Source organism: Doryrhamphus excisus, linkage group LG22, assembly GCF_037039965.1.
Source record: "Doryrhamphus excisus strain RoL-2023G ecotype Guam linkage group LG22, RoL_Dexc_Guam_v1.1, whole genome shotgun sequence".
NCBI lineage: Eukaryota > Metazoa > Chordata > Actinopteri > Syngnathiformes > Syngnathidae > Doryrhamphus > Doryrhamphus excisus.
The window spans coordinates 3869502-3889098 of NC_136378.1; the positions used below are offsets into that span (position 1 = coordinate 3869502).

Genomic DNA, 19597 nt, shown 5'->3' on the forward strand with positions numbered 1-19597 from the left:
GGGTCCATTAAATATTAACAGTGTATAGATTTAATTTATCTCATTAATTTGTTTTTACTCATAAATCAAATCCACACACAGTTTAACTAGCTAACAAGCTAACAAGCTAAAACCTGAATCAAGTTTCATGAATAATAACATGACATGATCACAAAGATTATTAAACCTATCTTAACTTTTGCTACTAAATCAGAGTGGCCCGGGGCCCATTAAATATTAACACTGTATAGATTTAATTGATCTCATTAATTTGTTTTTGCTCATAAATCAAATCCACTCACAGTTTAACTAGCTAACAAGCTAACGGGCTAAAACCTGAATCAAGTTTCATGAATAACATGACATGATCACAAATATTATTAAACCTATCTTAACTTTTGCTACTAAATCAGAGTTTGCTACTAAATATTAACACTGTATAGATTTAATTGAGCTCATTAATTTGTTTTTACTCATAAATCAAATCCACACAGTTTAACTAGCTAACAAGCTAACAGGCTAAAACCTGAATCAAGTTTCATGAATAATAACATGACATTATCACAAAGATTATTAACCTATTTTAACTTTTGTTATTAAATCATGGAACAAATCAAGCAAGAAAAATTTGAAGACTTAAATCAGGCTTATTAATAAAAAAAGAATATTTCGATATTACTTTTAAAGCGTTAGCGTCAGACCTCACTCCATACACTGGGCTCGCGGCTCTGCCTCGTTTCCTCCATTTACAAAGCCGTATTTGAAGTCATGATTGTATTTACGTAAAAATGTAATCTTTTGGAAGGGACTGGTACCACTTTTGTCTTCGTTTTTTGGTTTTAAAAACGTCTCCATTGTTAGCTGGAGTTGAATGTGTTCTTCTGATCTTTTGTGAGATTGTTAAAGAGCTGACTGACACATTACCGCCACCATACGGTCGGAAGCTGCACTGCAAATGAGACCCTGTTTATCAATTACAAACCACACTTGATTCTAACACCTTTGTTTAAATGTTTTATTACAAAATGCAGCAACAGAAATAGCATTCCATCCCATGTTTTCCTGCCCAGATCTCTCTCTCTCTCTCTCTCTCTCACACACACACACACACTTAAGCAAAAGTCACAACCCAAGGGCATGTATGGCAGCAACCTGAATATTCCAACTTTAGAATATTAGTACTTTAAATTGTGTGAAGATGGTGGAGTTGTGTTTTTTTCTTTCATGATGACTAAAGAATGACAAAAGAATTTGACTAAGATTGTAAAAGTGAACATACATGATAAATTACAGACAAAACTCGGAACATACAGACTTTTCATTGGAGCATTTTACTGCCAAAACACAGTAAAAGTAAATCCTGGTGAGAATGACAACCATTCAGTGACGTGCGGGGAGGTTCGTGGCTGGTGAGGCACCGACTCCGCTGGAGAATAAATGTTGCAGACAACGAGAATTGGGCACACGCCATCCGCTATTCAGTGCACTCAGAAGGTAGGCCCGGCCGCACATGCCCCGTATTCCATCAGGTAATGTGCAAATTCAATGCTTACAACTGGAATCATACATAAACACATTTATAACAATTCAATGGACAATTATTTTACTTTTTTTTTTTATCCTCATCATGACAGGCGGGGCCGAGCCTCAGCTGCCTTCCCTGACCGCACGTCACTGCAACCACTGAAACCATCCCTGACCCCTCAACAGTCCTGTTATCGCAGACGGTGACGAGCAACAAATCTACTGCTGGCCTTCTTTCTTCTCGCTCTCCGAGCTGGAGCTGCTAGAACTGCTGGAACTGCTGCTGCTGTCACGTTCTGCTGCCATCTGCAGGAGGGGAAGATACACATCAAATCTTGCACAACCACATTCCCACCACCGTGACTTCATACATCTGTAAACAACAGTTCTGATTAAAAGACTAAGTCTCGGAAAACCTGAAGACGACAAACTTATGGGTGTGCCTTGTATATTATTATTATTATCATTTCCACCCAGTGAGGGAGTGAGCCGATGCTGTTGGATTATTCCCAACATTGCTATTAAGGCGTTTCTTTGCCGAAATTCCGTCAAATGTCTACAATCATCAAGTGTCAGTACTCATCAAGTGTCATCGGGACCCCGCTCCCCCCCCTATTAAGGACATCACAAACAGCCGCTGCGTATCAAGAGCCCGTCGGATCTACTCTGACCCCCCCCCCCCAACATGGACTGTTTTCTCGCCTGGCGTCGGGGAGAAGGCTCTGCAGCATCCGCTGTAGAACAAGCAGGTTTAGAGATAGTACTAATACTACTATTAGTACTTTTAGTACTATTAGTACTACTAGTACTAAGTAGATAATACTTCCCCCTGGCCAGCAGACTGCTCAATGCCAAATAAGCCCCTCTACCTGCCCACACGCACAACTTTAAATTATTATTTATACAAATTACTGTTTACGCTGTACATTGTTCATATTTGATGTAATCTATTTATTCTCCACATTATTTATTATTATAAGGGAGCCAGGCAACGACATTTTGTTGGTAATTTCACTGCTGTGTTATTGTGCATCTATCTATCTATCTATATGGTTACAAATAAAGTTTGCCCGGATGACATCATAGTACACACCTTCTTGTAAGCCATTTCAAAGAGTTTAAGCGATGCCTGCTGAAGGTTGGTGGCCGCCTGCTTGATGTTGTCCCCTGTCTCCGAATCCTTGTTGGCAAGAAGATCTCGGACCTTGGTGATTTCCTCCTTCAGCTTGGCACACTGAAAGCACAGGGAGGAGGCTTTAAAGCAGTCCCACTCAGTCAGTGCCCCGTGGGAGTCAACAAGTTACTGTATTAAGTCATATGTGAAACTATGAGCTATACATTTGACCTTTCAGCAAGGCCAAAAAATAAGAGACTATACCATACCTCATCAGCAGGAAGTTGCTCCTTGAATTCCTCCATCTTTGATTCTGTGTCATGAACAATGCTCTCAGCCATATTTACAGCCTCCACGCGTTCCTAAGGCACACATCAATTATTGATTGTCAACTACTTCATATGATTTAGTATACATGTTTGGAGTCGTCTGAACATTCGATCGCTGACTGAACCTCCGTTTCTCCTGGTCTCATTTGGTGTACTTTTGCTGATCGTTAATGGAAATTAGTCACTAACTCAAAGCTACTCAAGTGACTATGGATTCAAACACTGTGTGGCGCATTACGTTGCTCTACATGAGCGCTCCGCATTTTCAAGCTCTCACCTTTCTCCTCCTGTCCTCCTCGGCATACTTCTCAGCATTCTTGATCATGTTCTCAATGTCATCCTTACTGAGGCCACCCGAAGACTGGATAACAACTGTAGACACATTAGTGCATATTATTCCCATATACTAATTTTTCATTATATTGCATGCAGAGAACTAAAAAGCTCCGACATTGGATTTGTTGGCTATTTCATAAGCAGTGGTGAACATTTGTTCCAAAACTCACTCTGTTGTTCGCGGCCGGTGCCTTTGTCTCTGGCAGACACATGAACAATGCCGTTGGCGTCAATGTCAAACGTGACCTCGATCTGTGGAACGCCTCGAGGGGCTGGCGGGATTCCCACCAAGGAGAACTGACCCAGCACAGTGTTGTCTGCCGCCATCTCCCTCTCACCCTGACACACCTTGATCTCCACTTGAGTCTGTCCGTCTGCTGCTGTGGAGAAGACCTGAGGAGATCATGTGATACATTTCAGCTCAGTTGGCTCATTACGTGACAAAGCATGCCTTACACGGACGGATATGCCGTACCTGGCTCTTCTTGGTTGGGATGGTGGTGTTCCTGTTGATGAGTTTGGTGAAAACCCCGCCGAGGGTCTCGATTCCCAGCGACAGCGGCGTCACGTCCAGAAGCAGCACGTCGGTGACGTCTCCAGCCAGGACACCACCCTGGATGGCCGCTCCGATGGCGACAGCCTCATCTGGGTTGACTGACTTGCTGGGGGCACGACCAAACAGGTCCTGGACTGTCAGCTGGACCTGCAGAGACCATGTTAGCTTAGCATTACACTGATGGGGATGACAGACAACAAATGCAAGGTCAAAAATCTAACTTTTAGTGCAGATCATTCATTCATTCATTTTCTACCACTTTTCCTCACGAGGGTCACGGGGGTGCTGGAGCCTATCCCAGCTGAGAGGCGGGGTACACCCTGGACCGGTTGCCAGCCAATCGCAGGGCACATATAGACAAAAAAACATTCACAGAGATGGCCGAGGGTGTTGAAAGACAAAATAAAAAGCCAAAAAGTTACCACTTCCACACAAGATAGGAGGAGAACTCATTCATTCATTTATTTTCTACCGCTTACCCTCACAAGGGTTGCGGGTGTGCTGGAGCCTATCCCAGCTGTCTTTGGGCGAGAGACAAAAAAAACATTCACACATTCATACCTATGGACAATTTGGAGTCACCAATTAACCTAGCATGCTTTTGAAATGTGGGAGGAAACCGGAGTACCCGGAGAAAACCCACGCATGCACGGGGAGAACATGCAAACTCCACATAGAGATGGCCGAGGGTGGGGAAAGACAAAATAAGAAGCAAAAAAGTTACCACTTCCCCACAAAATAGGAGGAGAACTCATTCATTCATTCATTTTCTACCGCTTTTTCCTCAAGAGGGTTGCGGGGGGTGCTAGAGCCTATCCCAGCAGTCTTCAGGCGAGAGGCGGGATACACCCTGGACTGTAGGCCAGCCAATCACAGGGCACATATAGACAAACAACCATTCACACTCACATTCATACCTATGGACAATTTGGAGTCGCTAATTAACCTAGCATGTTTTTGGAATGTGGGAGGAAACCGGAGTACCCGGAGAAAACCCACGCATGCACGGGGAGAACATGCAAACTCCACACAGAGATGGCCGAGGGTGGAATTGAACCCTGGTCTCCGAGCTGTGAGGTCTGCGCTCTAACCACTCGACCGCCGTGCCGCCCTAGTTCAGATCAGTGTTTTTTCAAAGTGGGATGTGCAATAGCAACTTGAGTAAAATGAAGAAATTTGCCCGCAAAAAATACACCCTTGGAGAGCAGCAAAGCATTCATGGGTCAAAAAAAAAAAAGAATCTTCCCTAAGAGACATACCTTTGGCATGCGAGACATTCCTCCGACAAGCAGCACCTCTCCAATGTCTCCCTTGGACACCCCCGCGTCTTGCATGGCCTTCTGACAGGGAGCCACGGTGCGGCGGATCAAGTCGGCTACAATGTCCTCGAACTGAGCCCGAGTGAGTTTCATGTTGAGATGTTTGGGACCGGAGGCGTCCATGGTCAGGTACGGAAGGTTGATGTCCGTCTAGAAGAGAGAGGAGAAAGTCCCAATTACAGAATTGACCCGAGTGACAACAATGACAGGACTTATAGATGCTATGAAGGCTGGTGCGGTAGAACAACACTGAGGTGAACTAGAGATGTATCATCATGTGTATACCTGCAATGAAGATGAAAGTTCACACTTGGCCTTCTCGGCAGCCTCTCGGACTCTCTGAAGCGCCATGTTGTCTTTCATCAGATCCACGCCAGACTGGGGGAGGCAACACAGAGCACACATAAACCCCCAGGAATAAAAAAAAAAAAAAAAAAAAAATGAGGGGAGTGTGCCGATAATGGACTGACTGTTCACCTCTCTTTTGAACTCCTTAACGAGGTGTTTCAGGAGGTGTTGGTCAAAGTCCTCTCCTCCCAGGAAGGTGTCACCGTTGGTGGACTTCACTTCAAAGACTCCCTTTTGTATCTCCAAGATGGAGACATCAAACGTGCCTCCGCCAAGATCATACACAGCAATACTGGAAAATACAAGCAGAGATAAAAGTAGTTTTCAGTTAGCTTCAGCCATGAAGGCTGTGTCATCTTATTATTATAGTAGAGTGGATCCCCACACATTTGCCATTCAATATTCACAGTACTGCAAATGTATGAATTTGTGACTATGCAAGTCTGAAATAATTTGCGGCATGGGCTGCAAAAAAAAAAAAAAAAAAAAAAACATTCAATAGAACGGGCCTCATTCACTGTAGAATATGATGCATTCAAAGCTGCCATTGCTGGCTTTGGCTAAGCTAAAGCTAGCAGGACAAATAGCCAGGCAGTGGCTGTTTCACTCCAGTCTGTTACTTACATCATCATAAAGAGTGGACAGTGGCAGCCCACAATGCAATGCCATTTTGAGCCCGATAAGCGGCACGCATTTAGAAGAGGTTGTGCATGCATAGTGTGTAATGTTGGGCATGGCCAAGGCAAGTTGTTATTATTATTTTTTTTTTTTTTAAACAAAACTTTTTAAAAAGACTTCAGTGTGTGTGTGTGTGTATCAGTAAACATTTTAAGCACATTATTATACCATGTTTTCTGGACTATTAGTCGCACTGGAGTATAAGTCGCACAAGGCCAAAAGTGCATAATTAGGTAGAAAAAAAAAACATACATAAGTCGCACTGGAGTATAAGTCGCACAAGGCCAAAACTGCATAACTAGGTAGAAAAAAAAAACATACATAAGTCGCACTGGAGTAGAAGTCGCACAAGGCCAAAAGTGCATAATTAGGTAGAAAAAAAAACATACATAAGTCGCACAAGGCCAAAAGTGCATAATTAGGTAGAAAAAACATACATAAGTCGCACAAGGCCAAAAGTGCATAATTAGGTAGAAAAAAAAAACCATACATAAGTCGCACTGGAGTATAAGTCGCACAAGGCCAAAAGTGCATAATTAGGTAGAAAAAAAAAACATACATAAGTCGCACTGGAGTATAAGTCGCACAAGGCCAAAAATGCATAATTAGGTAGAAAAAACATACATAAGTCGCACTGGAGTATAAGTCGCACAAGGCCAAAAGTGCATAATTAGGTAGGAAAAAAAACATACATAAGTCGCACAAGGCCAAAAGTGCATAATTAGGTAGAAAAAAAACAAAACATACATAAGTCGCACTGGAGTATAAGTCTCATTTTTTGCGGGTAATTTATTTTCCAAACTATTTGACCAAAACAGACATTACGTCCTCTTGGAAGGCAAGTTGTAACAATAAAAGAATAGAGAACAGGCTGAATAGATGTAAGATATGCTAATATAATAGTTATTCAGCTACACAAACAATAAACATGAACAGAAAAGGTGTCCAGTGTTTATGTAACATAAACACATTTTTCATTTATAAGTCGCTCTGGAGTATAAGTCGCAGGAAGAGCCAACCTATTCAAAAAAGTGTGACTTATAGTACGGAAAATACTGTATTATTATTATTATATTATTATAATAATAAGTGGGTGAGGTTAGCGTAGCTTCATCAGTAGCGGCAATTACATCAGCAATGCTTTGCCCTTAGTAAGAAGTCCAAGGAAGAACAAGTGAAGACACGTCAAGTACAAACAAGGCTTAACTCACATCTTGTCCTGGGTTTTGTCCAGGCCGTAGGCCAGAGCCGCTGCCGTGGGCTCATTGATTACGCGCAGCACGTTCAAACCAGCGATCTGTCCAGCATCTTTGGTTGCCTGAATTCAGAGGGATATGTTTTTATCAGCGATACAAAAACAAGTCACAACAGAGTAAAAACACAGGCAACTGCTAGAACAGGAAAGGGCAATTATTTGGACGTGTGGGCCCCGCGACTTCATTGCGTTACTGTACATATTACTGTTATTGTATCTTGTCACATTCATACTGTGCATACTGTTTATAATCTGTAATTGCCATATTATAGTCATTTATATCCCTGTATATATCCACACTGTATCATAGTCACAGCCTGTTTGTACATATATCTGTCCATTTACAGCTCTATTCTATTTCTACATTTACTTACTAATAAGGTATTTATGAATTTGCACTTCTGGTTGGATGCTAACTGCATTTTGTTGCCCTGTACCAACGACATGAGCAATAACAATTAAGTTGAATGTAATCCAATCTAATCCATTGGGTTCAAACATTTGGTTGGGAAGCCGGCCTATGTTATATACTGTAAAAATATATATATCAGGGCAGACGTTTTTTTTTTTTTTTGGAAATAAGCTTTTGTCTGCATGTTGGTAGTCGAGTTGCCTCCACAGAAAGTGCATCAGTCTACCTGGATTAGTTTTTTTTTTTTGCACTTATTCTTACCAGCATTGGGCCCCTACTGGATCCATGTGTCTTATTTACGTATGTGTATTAGCTGTAAGTGTGTCATACAGACTGCTCTACATCTTTGGTAATTGTTGTTAAGTTACTTTTATCAGGTGCACTATAAGCATCTGGTTATTGTATTAAAAAAACACACAAATGCTGTATAAAATATAACTTGCAAATGCTTCCTTGAATGTGATCAGGTTGAATGATAAGCCCCAAAAGTCCGATACCTGTCTCTGAGAATCATTGAAGTAAGCCGGTACTGTGACCACAGCATTCTTCACTTTAGTTCCCAGGTAGTTCTCTGCAAGACCAATCAGCAAAATCAGCACATTTGTGAGTCTGTGTAACACACGCACAACAGTCGTACCTGCCGCCTCCTTCATCTTTATTAAGACGAAAGCCCCCGCTTGGCTGGGCGAGTACATTTTCCCATGAGCCTCCACCCAGGCATCGCCATTGGAAGCACGCACAATCTTGTAGGGCACATTCTTCCTGTTGATGAAAAACACTATTAATCTAACTGCCCACAAACCTAATAAACCACAAACGTAATACAAATCTTTAGTTTTGAATTTAATAATCCCACAAATGTATTGAATTTCCCACAAATGTAATAAAATTTGCCTACTGGGAACGTAATACTGAATTTCCTGCAAATGTAATAACTATTACATTTGCAGGAAATTATTACATATGTGGGAAAGTGAAAATCTGTAAATGTAATAACTTCCCACAAATGTAATATGAGACAAAATAATGATCTTTGTGGTTGTTGTTTGTTCTTTTTTCTTACAATGAGGGAGAAGGTGTAGATGTCATTTTGAGGATTTTAACAAAAATTCTTTTTTTTCTTTTTTGTGGAAAAAATATTATTCAAGGAGTATCATTTGAATACATTAAATACATTTGAATACATTAAAGGAATCTTTAATTATTAAATTATAATGTATTTTAAATTAAAAAAGATAACAATTGTGATAATTGCAATTGTTTTAATAAAATTTTATTACTATTATTATTATATTTTATTATTTATTTTGATTATTTATTTCCCATATGCACACAAAATCACACATACAATAATATACTGTAACTAAAACGCACATGTACGCCTACAAACAAAATAATAATAATAATAGTAATTTCCTGCAAATGTAATAACTATTAAGGAAATTCAGTATTACGTTTGCAGTGGGCAAATTTTTATTACATTTGCGGGATTATTACATTCAAAGCTGCAGATTTGTATTACGTTTGTGGGCAGTTATTATGTTTGCGGGTGTAACACTGGGCACCCCTCACTTACAAGTCTTTCTGGACTTCTGGGTCGTCAAAGCGACGGCCGATCAGCCTCTTTGTGGCATACAGCGTGTTCTGTGGATTGATGACGGCCTGCCGTTTGGCGGGAATGCCGACCAGACGCTCTCCGTCGGCAGCAAAGGCAACAACCGAAGGAGTCGTTCTGGCTCCCTCTGCGTTCTCCAACACCTGTCGAGCCAAATAAACGGGTTACTTTGTGCAACACTACCAGCATGTACTTAAATCAGAAAACAGTGTTTGCTTATTGTTAAAACTGGATATGAAATGCGATATTAGGTTTTTTTATTACCTTTGCTTGTTTACCCTCCATGACGGCAACACACGAGTTGGTGGTTCCCAGGTCGATTCCAATGACGGCACCCTTGACGGCTTCTGACCTGCAAAAGAGCACATATTGCTGATATTGGGAGTGTCTGATAATACTAATACTTGTTGTACTTTAAAAAGGTAAAAGATGACTCCCTGCCGTATCATTTAAACCTGCTAAGACTTACACATAGTTCATATTGTGTTGCAACCGTTTATTTTAATGCCAAAAATTAGGCTGCTAACTTAAAGTTTTGGCAAATTGCTGTTTTCCAAGCCTTTTTGTTCCAACTTTTCTAATGCAACGGCCTTCAGAGGAGCATATAATGTATCATAACTCTGACCATTCAATGCATTCATTTTCATTTTTAATTTAAAAGATCCTTACGCATAGTGTCTTCTGGACAGGGCTCTGTGAGCATCCGACTGGAGTTCACTCCAGCAAGCCTGTAATGAAATACAGCCATGTTACCAATTACTGTGATGACAATAGTTACTAAATAATATTTCTCGTAAGAATGTAATACATTTTTGTGATATGCAAAGCATGCATTTAATGCTTTGGGCTAAAAAGAATATATAAACGGATGTTGAGAGGATAAAAATTACAAGTAGACCGCAGGATCATTAGACATTAGACAGCATTTCTGTTGTGTTGCATCATGCTGGGGAAAGGACATCACATTGAAGGTCACCAAGACACATCCGTTACACACGTGTTATGAAACTAAACATCATAAGACAGTCATCTAATGAAATTAAAAAAATATTTCTAAACAAATATCCCAACAGTATACTCGCAAGTTCATTCATTGCACAATGACGCCGCGGATGAAATGACATAACAGGCGTTAGCATTTAAAATGCTAAAGCTAAACACTTAAATTAGTATCACAACATATATAAAAATAAAATATATCACATTAGTTGGCGTACAATTAACGACGACAATTTAAAATGTCACAGTTTCATTCCAAGGAACCCGTGAGAGCTTAAGAGAAATATGAGTTTTAAAAGTCACGACTGCGTGTGTTAGCTACATGCTAACTGCTAGCTTGTGTCGTCTCACAAAACGTAAATGACTCAATACGACGAGTACTTGGTTTAATTTAAATGTGTCATAAACTCACCTTTGCGAGCACGGAAGACGCATTTCGTGTACCGCTGTTTGTCCAGAGACTCCTTGAAACGCTGCTAGCGAATTTAAGCATTGCCATTTTTTGACAGCTAGGCTGATTTAGTTTAAGAAAACGAGTTAACAAGCAGAAAATATCTTAAAGACCTGGAATTAATCAGTGCCTTGAGTCTTTCCGAGAGCGAGTTCTGGGTTCAAGGTAATACGCAGTGACAGTAGCGCTAGGTGAACAGCACAAGGACTGTGACGCTCTTTCTGGAAGGATCTAACACATGTTACACCAGGCACCACCGAAGGACCCCTAAAATAGGTTACGTGTATAGTGCCTGAATTGGCGCATGACACTTTAGAACAAAATACGTGTTTAAAAGAAACATAAAATTAGTATGACACTAAATATGTCTTTATAACATTGTTTAAATGTTACGAAGTGGAAATTATCAACAACTTACATTTTATTTGATGTTTTTTGTTATTGGGATTAGAAATGGGCAGCTATACATGTGGGCATGTGAAGGTCATGATGTAAGAGTGCTTGTTATGGCTTCACGTGAGTGAAAATACGTTTTTTGTGTATAGACTACTTTCTTAAATTATTAACACTATCACACTGTGAATATTTTAAAGGTCCATATTCAGTGAGTACATTAAGTCAGTTTTTTCATTAAGTAAGTGGAGGTGACGTTTCCATTTCCCATGAATTCAATATTTAATCTCGCGAGAAGTGACTTACATCGGTGACGTTGTACGTGGCTCGGTGATTCAGGAATAAATACAATGATACATTATACCTTTTTCACATATATATGGTTAATGGCTGTCAATGAAAATCCAAATGAATGACATATTGTCACACAGAGGTGTATTTTAAGAGATAGTTGTGTTGTAATACTTGTTTAGACTTTAGAGCAGCTGTAAAAGGGGCGTTTGTTGCTCGTCCAGCAGCCCCTCAGCGAGTCCGGCTGTCATGGCGCAGAGCGTCTCTTCGGGTGAATTCTCCAGCTCTCTGACGAGCTCTGTGCTTCTCCCCCCGCCAAGGACTCGTATCTTTAAAATAATCGTTATTGGAGACTCGGGGGTCGGGAAGACCTGCCTAACGTACCGCTTCTGCGCCGGAAAGTTCCCAGAGAAGACCGAGGCCACCATTGGGGTGGACTTCAGGGAGAGGCTGGTGGAGATCGACGGCGAGAAAATCAAGGTGGATGCTTCCGATAAATTCCAATTATTAACATTTTATTGCATGCATTTGATTTATTTACACGCAATCTCAGCTTATGTTGACTCAAAGACGTTTATTGACATGTAGGGAATGAATTATATAATATATAGACACGTCACGTCAATGGTATGAGATTGTGGTCTTTAATTCATGATTCCATAGTTATTGTGTGGGGCGATACTGCACATTTTTTATATCGATTTGATACCATCCGCATAGATACTGTCAAAGACAGTGGGATATTTCAGTGCTTGATGAAATGGTGACATTAATATGTACAAAATGTTTTTTAATGTACATATGCTGTACATAATACCTATTTATGAATGATTACTGAGTTTTATCTTTCTATAGATACAGTTGTGGGACACAGCAGGCCAGGAGCGTTTCAGGAAATCCATGGTCCAGCACTATTACCGCAACGTCCACGCCGTCGTCTTCGTCTACGATATCACCAACGCCGCCAGCTTTCGCAGCCTACCCGCATGGATTGAGGAATGTAAGCAGCACGCTTTGGGAACCGAGGTGCCCAGGATTTTGGTCGGAAACAAGTGCGATCTCCAAGACTTTGTTCAAGTGGGAACAGATGTGGCACAGCAGTTTGCGGACTCACACTCCATGCCTTTGTTTGAGACGTCTGCTAAGAATCCGAACAGCCAGGGGGGAGTGAGTTCTGACGACAGCGACCACGTGGAGGCCATTTTTATGACAGTGGCTCACAAGCTGAAGTCCCAGAAACCTCTGATATTGAGCCAACCTCCTGTGGGATCAGGAGGCAGCATCAATTTGAGCAATAGGAGGGATGATGGAGCTGACGGGTCACGGGGATGGACCTGCAGCAGCTGCTGATGTTACAGAAGGACACGACTAAAGAAGACGATCATGAGGACATGAAAACTTCAGAGCCATAAAAGCATGCGTGTGCTTGCATTCATTATGGCAATTGGTAAAATGGCGGCTTGTTTTTTCTGTTGGAATGAGATGCAACAAGGTGATCATAAATCAATTTAAACTGGATTATGATGAGCTTTCATACGATTCACTGCTTTGTAGATGTGCGATTCATGCACAAGCTGTTCAAACCTTGCGGGACTCACGGGTACTCTCCTGTGTTAACTTGTTTACTTACCTCTGCTACTGTTAGCTAAATTAAAACAGGAAATGACAAAAGGGAATGACATTAATTGTGCAATTTTAGTTGTATAAATGAATTAACCCTATGGAAAAAAAGCAACACAACAAAATCTTGCCTCAAATCAACTCCCGACTTTCTACTTGAGCATCAAAGACTCAACAAAACCAACCGTTTACTCGTTCATCGGTTGCTGGATGAAGAGTCTGGGTTCACCGACTCACAGGCGCTCAACTGACTTGAGGTTCATTGTCGAATTCTTGAAATTCACTGACTCACGGAAGACTTATTGACTCATGACAGATCCATTTTACTGAATTGTCTCATGTATTACAGACTCATGGGTACTGGACAAAGACTCGAGGTTCACTGACTCACAGAAGACTTATTGACTCATGACTTCTTGACATTTTACTGAATCATGGGTGCTGGACAAAGACTCGAGGTTCACTGACTCACGGAAGACTTACTGACTCATGACTTCTTGACATTTTACTGAATCATGGGTGCTGGACAAAGACTCGAGGTTCACTGACTCACGGAAGACTTACTGACTCATGACTTCTTGACAGATCCATTTTACTGAATCATGGGTGCTGGACAAAGACTCGAGGTTCACTGACTCACGGAAGACTTAGTGACTCATGACTTCTTGACGGATCCATTTTACTTTTACTGACAAAGACTCGAGGTTCACTGACTCGTGAGTGCTCTCTGAAAACTCGAGTTTCACTGACTCAGGAGTGCTCGTGAGATTCGTGGGTTCTCAATGAGACTCGAGGGTCATTGACTCACATTGACAAAGCCTCAAGTCTTACCGACTCAGGGTTGCGTGATGAAGACTTGAATTTTATTGACTTCTGAGTCCTCAAATCAACTCTCGACTTTCGACTCTAGCATCAAAGACTCAACAAAACCAACCATGTACTCGTTCATCGGTTACTGGACGAAGAGTCTGGGTTCACCGACTCACAGGCGCTCAACTGACTTGAGGTTCATTGTCGAATTATCGAGGTTCACTGACTCACGGAAGACTTATTGACTCATGACTTCTTGACAGATCCATTTTACTGAATCATGGGTACTGGACAAAGACTCAAGGTTCACTGACTCACAGAAGACTTATTGACTCATGACTTCTTGACATTTTACTGAATCATGGGTGCTGGACAAAGACTTGAGGTTCACTGACTCACGGAAGACTTAGTGACTCATGACTTCTTGACAGATCCATTTTACTGAATCATGGGTGCTGGACAAAGACTCGAGGTTCACTGACTCAGGAGTGCTCGTGAGATTCGTGGGTTCTCAATGAGACTCGAGGGTCATTGACTCACATTGACAAAGCCTCAAGTCTTACCGACTCAGGGTTGCGTGATGAAGATTTGAGGTTCACTGACTTCTGAGTCCTCAAATCAACTCTCGACTTTCGACTCTAGCATCAAAGACTCCACAAAACCAACCATGTACTCGTTCATCGGTTACTGGACGAAGAGTCTGGGTTCACCGACTCACAGGCGCTCAACTGACTTGAGGTTCATTGTCGAATTATCGAGGTTCACTGACTCACGGAAGACTTATTGACTCATGACTTCTTGACAGATCCATTTTACTGAATCATGGGTACTGGACAAAGACTCGAGGTTCACTGACTCACAGAAGACTTATTGACTCATGACTTCTTGACATTTTACTGAATCATGGGTGCTGGACAAAGACTTGAGGTTCACTGACTCACGGAAGACTTAGTGACTCATGACTTCTTGACAGATCCATTTTACTGAATCATGGGTGCTGGACAAAGACTCGAGGTTCACTGACTCAGGAGTGCTCGTGAGATTCGTGGGTTCTCAATGAGACTCGAGGGTCATTGACTCACATTGACAAAGCCTCAAGTCTTACCGACTCAGGGTTGCGTGATGAAGACTTGAATTTTATTGACTTCTGAGTCCTCAAATCAACTCTCGACTTTCGACTCTAGCATCAAAGACTCCACAAAACCAACCATGTACTCGTTCATCGGTTACTGGACGAAGAGTCTGGGTTCACCGACTCACAGGCGCTCAACTGACTTGAGGTTCATTGTCGAATTATCGAGGTTCACTGACTCACGGAAGACTTATTGACTCATGACTTCATGACAATTCATTTTACTGAATCATGGGTACTGGACAAAGACTCGAGGTTCACTGACTCACGGAAGACTTATTGACTCATGATTTCTTGACAGATCCATTTCACTGAATTGTCTCATGTTTTACAGACTCATGGGTACTGGACAAAGACTCGAGGTTCACTGATTGTGGGTGAGATTTATGGGTTCTCGATGAGACTCTAGGTTCATTGACTCACATTGACAAAGCCTCAAGTTTTACCGACTCTGGGTTACGTGATGAAGACTTGAATTTCATTGACTTCTGAGTGCTGTAGAGACTAATTTCACCGATTCATCTTGAGTTTTAGTGACTTGGGTGTTTGGCGAAGTCCCGAATTTGTGATTTACAGGTGCTTGTAGAAGAATTTTACTGACTCACAGATACTTAATGAAGATTTAAGTATCATTGATTCACTGTTGCTTGAAAGAATCGTTTCACTGACTCGTGTGTGTGTGTGCTTGAGGTTCACCGATTCACCGGGTGACAAAACTTATGTTTCACTGCTGAAAATGGATGCTATCTGGTGTGGCTGTGTGAAATCTGCTTCTCAACCCTCATTTAGCAGGTTCGAACCCGGGCAGGATGCAGGGCCAGCAGGACTGCCTGTGTCACAGTTATTGAAATAGTGGTGGGAAGTTGGGAATTTCCATGTTTTTGTGTCCATATTTTTCCATGCAAATGTTGGCAGGTATGGTAATAACACATGTCATAAAAAAATAAGTTTTTGTAAACCTTATGCAGTAGTTTAGTCATGTAATATTGCAATAAACGTCTTTACATAAAAGCATTTCATAAACTAAACATTTCAGTCAGAATTTATTGATAAAAACACAATTCCACATAATTTCAAAAATCTCAGTCTAGTCTGCTGTATGACGGCAGCTTGGAGGAGGAGGAACCTTCGTCATCCTCCTCCATGGTGCCGCAATCAGGAGCGTTGAAGAGCCTGTCGTCCCCTGCGGCTGCGCACGAGACATCATCACAGACTCGTACCGGACATTCGAGATTTTTTTAAACACATGACGGCAGGTCGCTTACCTTGCCAGGTGCACACCATCTCAGCATCTCCAGGGTCGCACTGTGGAACCAGCGTCTCCTGCAATACACAAACGCCACGTGGCATCACTGCAGATGTGATTCCGAGACTACATTGAATCGTATTTATGCGTACAAGTCCGGTTCTGGCGTCGTAGCATCCACAGCGGGGGAGACTACAGCAGCCCACGTAGGCGATCAGAGAAGACACGAGCAGGCTGACGACACAGCTCAGCAGTATAGTAGCGTTGGCGCCCTTCACCATGCGATGCAGCACGAACGTCTGCATGCGGACAGCAACCTTGTTTGTCGTTGTGGTGTTGTGTTTAATGTATGTGCTGTTGTGTGTGCTTTACCACTTCGGGACTGTCATGGTGGTGGAAGACCCCCTTGTCCTCCTCTCCGTAGGTGAGCGTTAGACAAGCGTAGCCCAACACAAAGACGGCACCCACGCAAGACAGCAACGCCACCACCACCATTACGCTCACCTGCGGGAAGGATAATTTGTGGCAGCCCGCCATCGATTAATTTGGATCGCTACTGATGACTGATGTTGTTTTGCCTGGTCTGCTTTCATGGATGACTAAGTATTGGTTGAAATCAGAGGATATTTACTTTCTTAAAGAAAAAAACAATGAATCAAATACCAAAGTAGATGTCGATTAATTGATTAATTGTTGCAGCTCTAAATTAACTGCTATAAAGCACACTCCTGGAATGGACATACTGGATGCTGACTTACCAGTATGGGGTTTTTTCTTTGAGATGCAAAAAGAGCCAAAACACCAGGACAAGCCATGACCTGGAAGGAAGTAAAAAAGCAGGGATTTGGATTGCAAACAGATGACATTCATATGAATTACGGATTTCATGAATGCAACAGTTCCTTTTGATAGCCGCCGAAAATAAAAATAATCACAATGACTTCAAATAAGTTTCACAGAATTATTTTTTTTCCTAAAAAATGGCTGTTTTTTCCACAGAAAACACATCTCATACTCCCCAAGTGGGTAATAATTTATATTTGATAAACAATACTGTTAAAATGGAGGCCATGACTTGGAAGGAAGTAAAAAAGCAGGGATTTGGATTGCAAACAGATGAAATCCATAATAATTACGGATTTCATGAATGCAACAGTTACTTTTGATAGCCGCCAAAATAAAAACAATCACAATGACTTCAAATAAGTTTCACAGAATTATTTTTTTTCCTAAAAAATTGCTGCTTTTTCCACAGAAAACACATCTCATACTCCCTAAGTGGGTAATAATTTATATTTGATATATAATTCTGTTAAAATGTAGCTAACTTGGTATCGAATCGATACTAACAGTTGCAGTATCGCCTACCACAAGTCGAAAGTACCCGGATGAGAACACCTGTACGGGTTCAGGCTACAACATGTATTGTTAAACTAGATATGTTAATAATACACATTAAAATATCGACAACAAAGCAAGGAGAAGGTTAGCTTATTGTTTCTCACCATCCCGCCCCACACCGGAGTCCTGGTGGTGCTCAGCGGGGTGTCCTTCCGGAAGACAGCGTCCATGAAGCCGCAGACAAGGCAGAGAGCGGCACACGCCACTTGCAGGACACCGAGGACGAGCACCGTTTTCTGGTTAAACATGAAGTATCGGTATCGGTCCATCTCCAGGCGTTAGCCGAACCAAAAACGTCGATTAACGTTTATGTATGAGAACCATACTAACTATAATACATTACTCGAACATATGTATATTAAATAAGTGTATGAAAGTTGAACGGCAAAGTTGAGGAGTGTAAAGTTAAAAGACAATAAAGTTGCTTTCAGTTTGGAGGAAGTTACTCGTTCACCTGCTCTCTGACACGTCACTGACAATAGTGGACCCTGATTTTAGGCTGTCAGGATGCCAGGACGCCACAGGTACCGCCTTATATAATTAACCAGCTGAATCCTATAGGAAACCCCTACTTATTATTACCTAATTATTAGTATTAATTTATTGTTGACTATAAACAATATAGTGTTTATATACATATAAACACTATTTATGTTTATAAATAAACATGTATAAGGTTATAAACTTATAAGTTTCTAAGTTATAAATAAGTTTATGTAACTTATAAGTTACATACACGTATGTAACTTATACATAAGTATAAGTTACTTGTACTTATGTATAAGTTATAAGTATAAGTTATACTTATTATAAACTTAAGTTTATGTAACTTATAAGTTACATAAACGTATGTAACTTATACATAAGTATAAGTTACTTATACTTATACGAGTATAAGTACTTATGCTTATGTATAAGTTATAAGTATAAGTTACTTATACTTATTATAAACTTAAGTTTATGTAACTTATAAGTTACATAAACATATGTAACTTATATATAAGTATAAGTTACTTATACTTATGTATAAGTTATAAGTATAAGTTACTTGTACTTATTATAAACTTATGTTTATGTAACTTATAAGTTACATAAACGTATGTAACTTATACATAAGTATAACTTACTTATACTTATATGAGTATAAGTATACTTATACTTATGTATAAGTTATGAGTACAAGTTACTTATACCTATTATAAACTTATAAGTTACATAAACGTATGTAACTTATACATAAGTATAAGTGTACTTATACTTATACTCATATAAGTATAAGTAACTTATGAGTATAAGTACACTTATACTTATGTATAAGTTATAAGTATAAGTTACTTATACTTATATGAGTATAAGTATACTTATGTATAATCATAATCATGATAATATAATAAGTCATATAAGTCATAATTATACGACATTATAAGTCATATAATGTCTTATGCTATACATAAGACATTGTTAAAAATGTCTTATGTTTTTTTAACATAAAAAAACATAAGACATGTACAAACATAAAACATAAACATAACTCACGTGAATCATGAGTTGAACTTCCTTAATTGACTTGTCACTCCTTTACCTGTTCTGGCACGAAATCAAGCCAAAAAATCTTTGGAAATGATGCCATATTTGTTGTAAAGACATACTTTTTTTCAATTTAAAAATATTTACAGTATAAAATAATAATTTATTATTTAATTTATATATTAAACATTATATATAATTTAATATAATATTATATATATTAAATATTATTTTTTTATATAAGAATCTGGCACATAATAGG

The 19597-nt window shown here is 40.2% G+C and overlaps 3 protein-coding genes across 5 annotated transcripts; 1 reads left to right on the plus strand and 2 right to left on the minus strand.

Moving 5' to 3' along the window:
- Nucleotides 1–1026: 1026 nt before the first annotated feature.
- Nucleotides 1027–11167, minus strand: hspa9 (heat shock protein 9). Its single transcript, XM_078788193.1, has 16 exons — nt 10877–11167; nt 10135–10193; nt 9730–9817; nt 9427–9608; nt 8488–8612; nt 8348–8421; nt 7395–7501; nt 5635–5797; nt 5443–5535; nt 5098–5307; nt 3758–3985; nt 3453–3675; nt 3224–3318; nt 2887–2979; nt 2597–2737; nt 1027–1809 (listed from the first exon to the last, which is right to left on the minus strand). The coding sequence occupies exons 1-16, from the start codon at nt 10961–10963 to the stop codon at nt 1723–1725; spliced, it is 2055 nt and encodes a 684-aa protein (XP_078644319.1). The 5' UTR covers nt 10964–11167; the 3' UTR covers nt 1027–1722.
- Nucleotides 11168–11606: 439 nt separating this feature from the next.
- On the plus strand, nt 11607–16515 carry rab33ba (RAB33B, member RAS oncogene family a). 2 transcript variants are annotated; one of them, XR_013625266.1, is made up of 3 exons: nt 11607–12079; nt 12455–14501; nt 14789–16515. XR_013625266.1 is itself a non-coding variant. In XM_058063793.2 (2 exons), exons 1-2 carry the CDS (start codon nt 11849–11851, stop codon nt 12947–12949), a joined length of 726 nt encoding a protein of 241 aa, XP_057919776.2. In that variant the 5' UTR covers nt 11607–11848; the 3' UTR covers nt 12950–16510. The 2 variants fall into 2 exon arrangements, 1 of the variants encoding a protein (XP_057919776.2); XM_058063793.2 differs by having other exon boundaries at nt 12455–16510.
- On the minus strand, nt 16181–18325 carry LOC131110567 (uncharacterized). 2 transcript variants are annotated; one of them, XM_058063795.2, is made up of 6 exons: nt 17913–18323; nt 17166–17225; nt 16780–16911; nt 16560–16706; nt 16427–16484; nt 16184–16350 (listed from the first exon to the last, which is right to left on the minus strand). In XM_058063795.2, exons 1-6 carry the CDS (start codon nt 18075–18077, stop codon nt 16244–16246), a joined length of 669 nt encoding a protein of 222 aa, XP_057919778.2. In that variant the 5' UTR covers nt 18078–18323; the 3' UTR covers nt 16184–16243. The 2 variants fall into 2 exon arrangements, with proteins under 2 accessions (XP_078644344.1, XP_057919778.2); XM_078788218.1 differs by lacking the exon at nt 16780–16911 and having other exon boundaries at nt 16181–16350; nt 17913–18325.
- Nucleotides 18326–19597: the final 1272 nt, after the last annotated feature.

Bases quoted from the DNA above. Each gene is read 5' to 3' on its own strand.
- hspa9 (XM_078788193.1), bottom strand. From the start codon at position 10,963: ATGGCAATGCTTAAATTCGCTAGCAGCGTTTCAAGGAGTCTCTGGACA. The intron at 3,986-5,097 runs GTATGTCTCTTA...TGGTCTCTGCAG, and splicing joins GAATGTCTCGCATGCCAAAG to GTCCAGCTGACAGTCCAGGA. The intron at 1,810-2,596 runs GTGTGTACTATG...CCCCTCCTGCAG, and splicing joins TTGAAATGGCTTACAAGAAG to ATGGCAGCAGAACGTGACAG.
- rab33ba (XM_058063793.2), top strand. From the start codon at position 11,849: ATGGCGCAGAGCGTCTCTTCGGGTGAATTCTCCAGCTCTCTGACGAGC. The intron at 12,080-12,454 runs GTGGATGCTTCC...ATCTTTCTATAG, and splicing joins TCGACGGCGAGAAAATCAAG to ATACAGTTGTGGGACACAGC.
- LOC131110567 (XM_058063795.2), bottom strand. From the start codon at position 18,077: ATGGACCGATACCGATACTTCATGTTTAACCAGAAAACGGTGCTCGTC. The intron at 16,912-17,165 runs GTAAGTCAGCAT...TCCTTCCCGCAG, and splicing joins AAAGAAAAAACCCCATACTG to GTGAGCGTAATGGTGGTGGT. The intron at 16,707-16,779 runs GTAAAGCACACA...GTCCGCATGCAG, and splicing joins ACCATGACAGTCCCGAAGTG to ACGTTCGTGCTGCATCGCAT.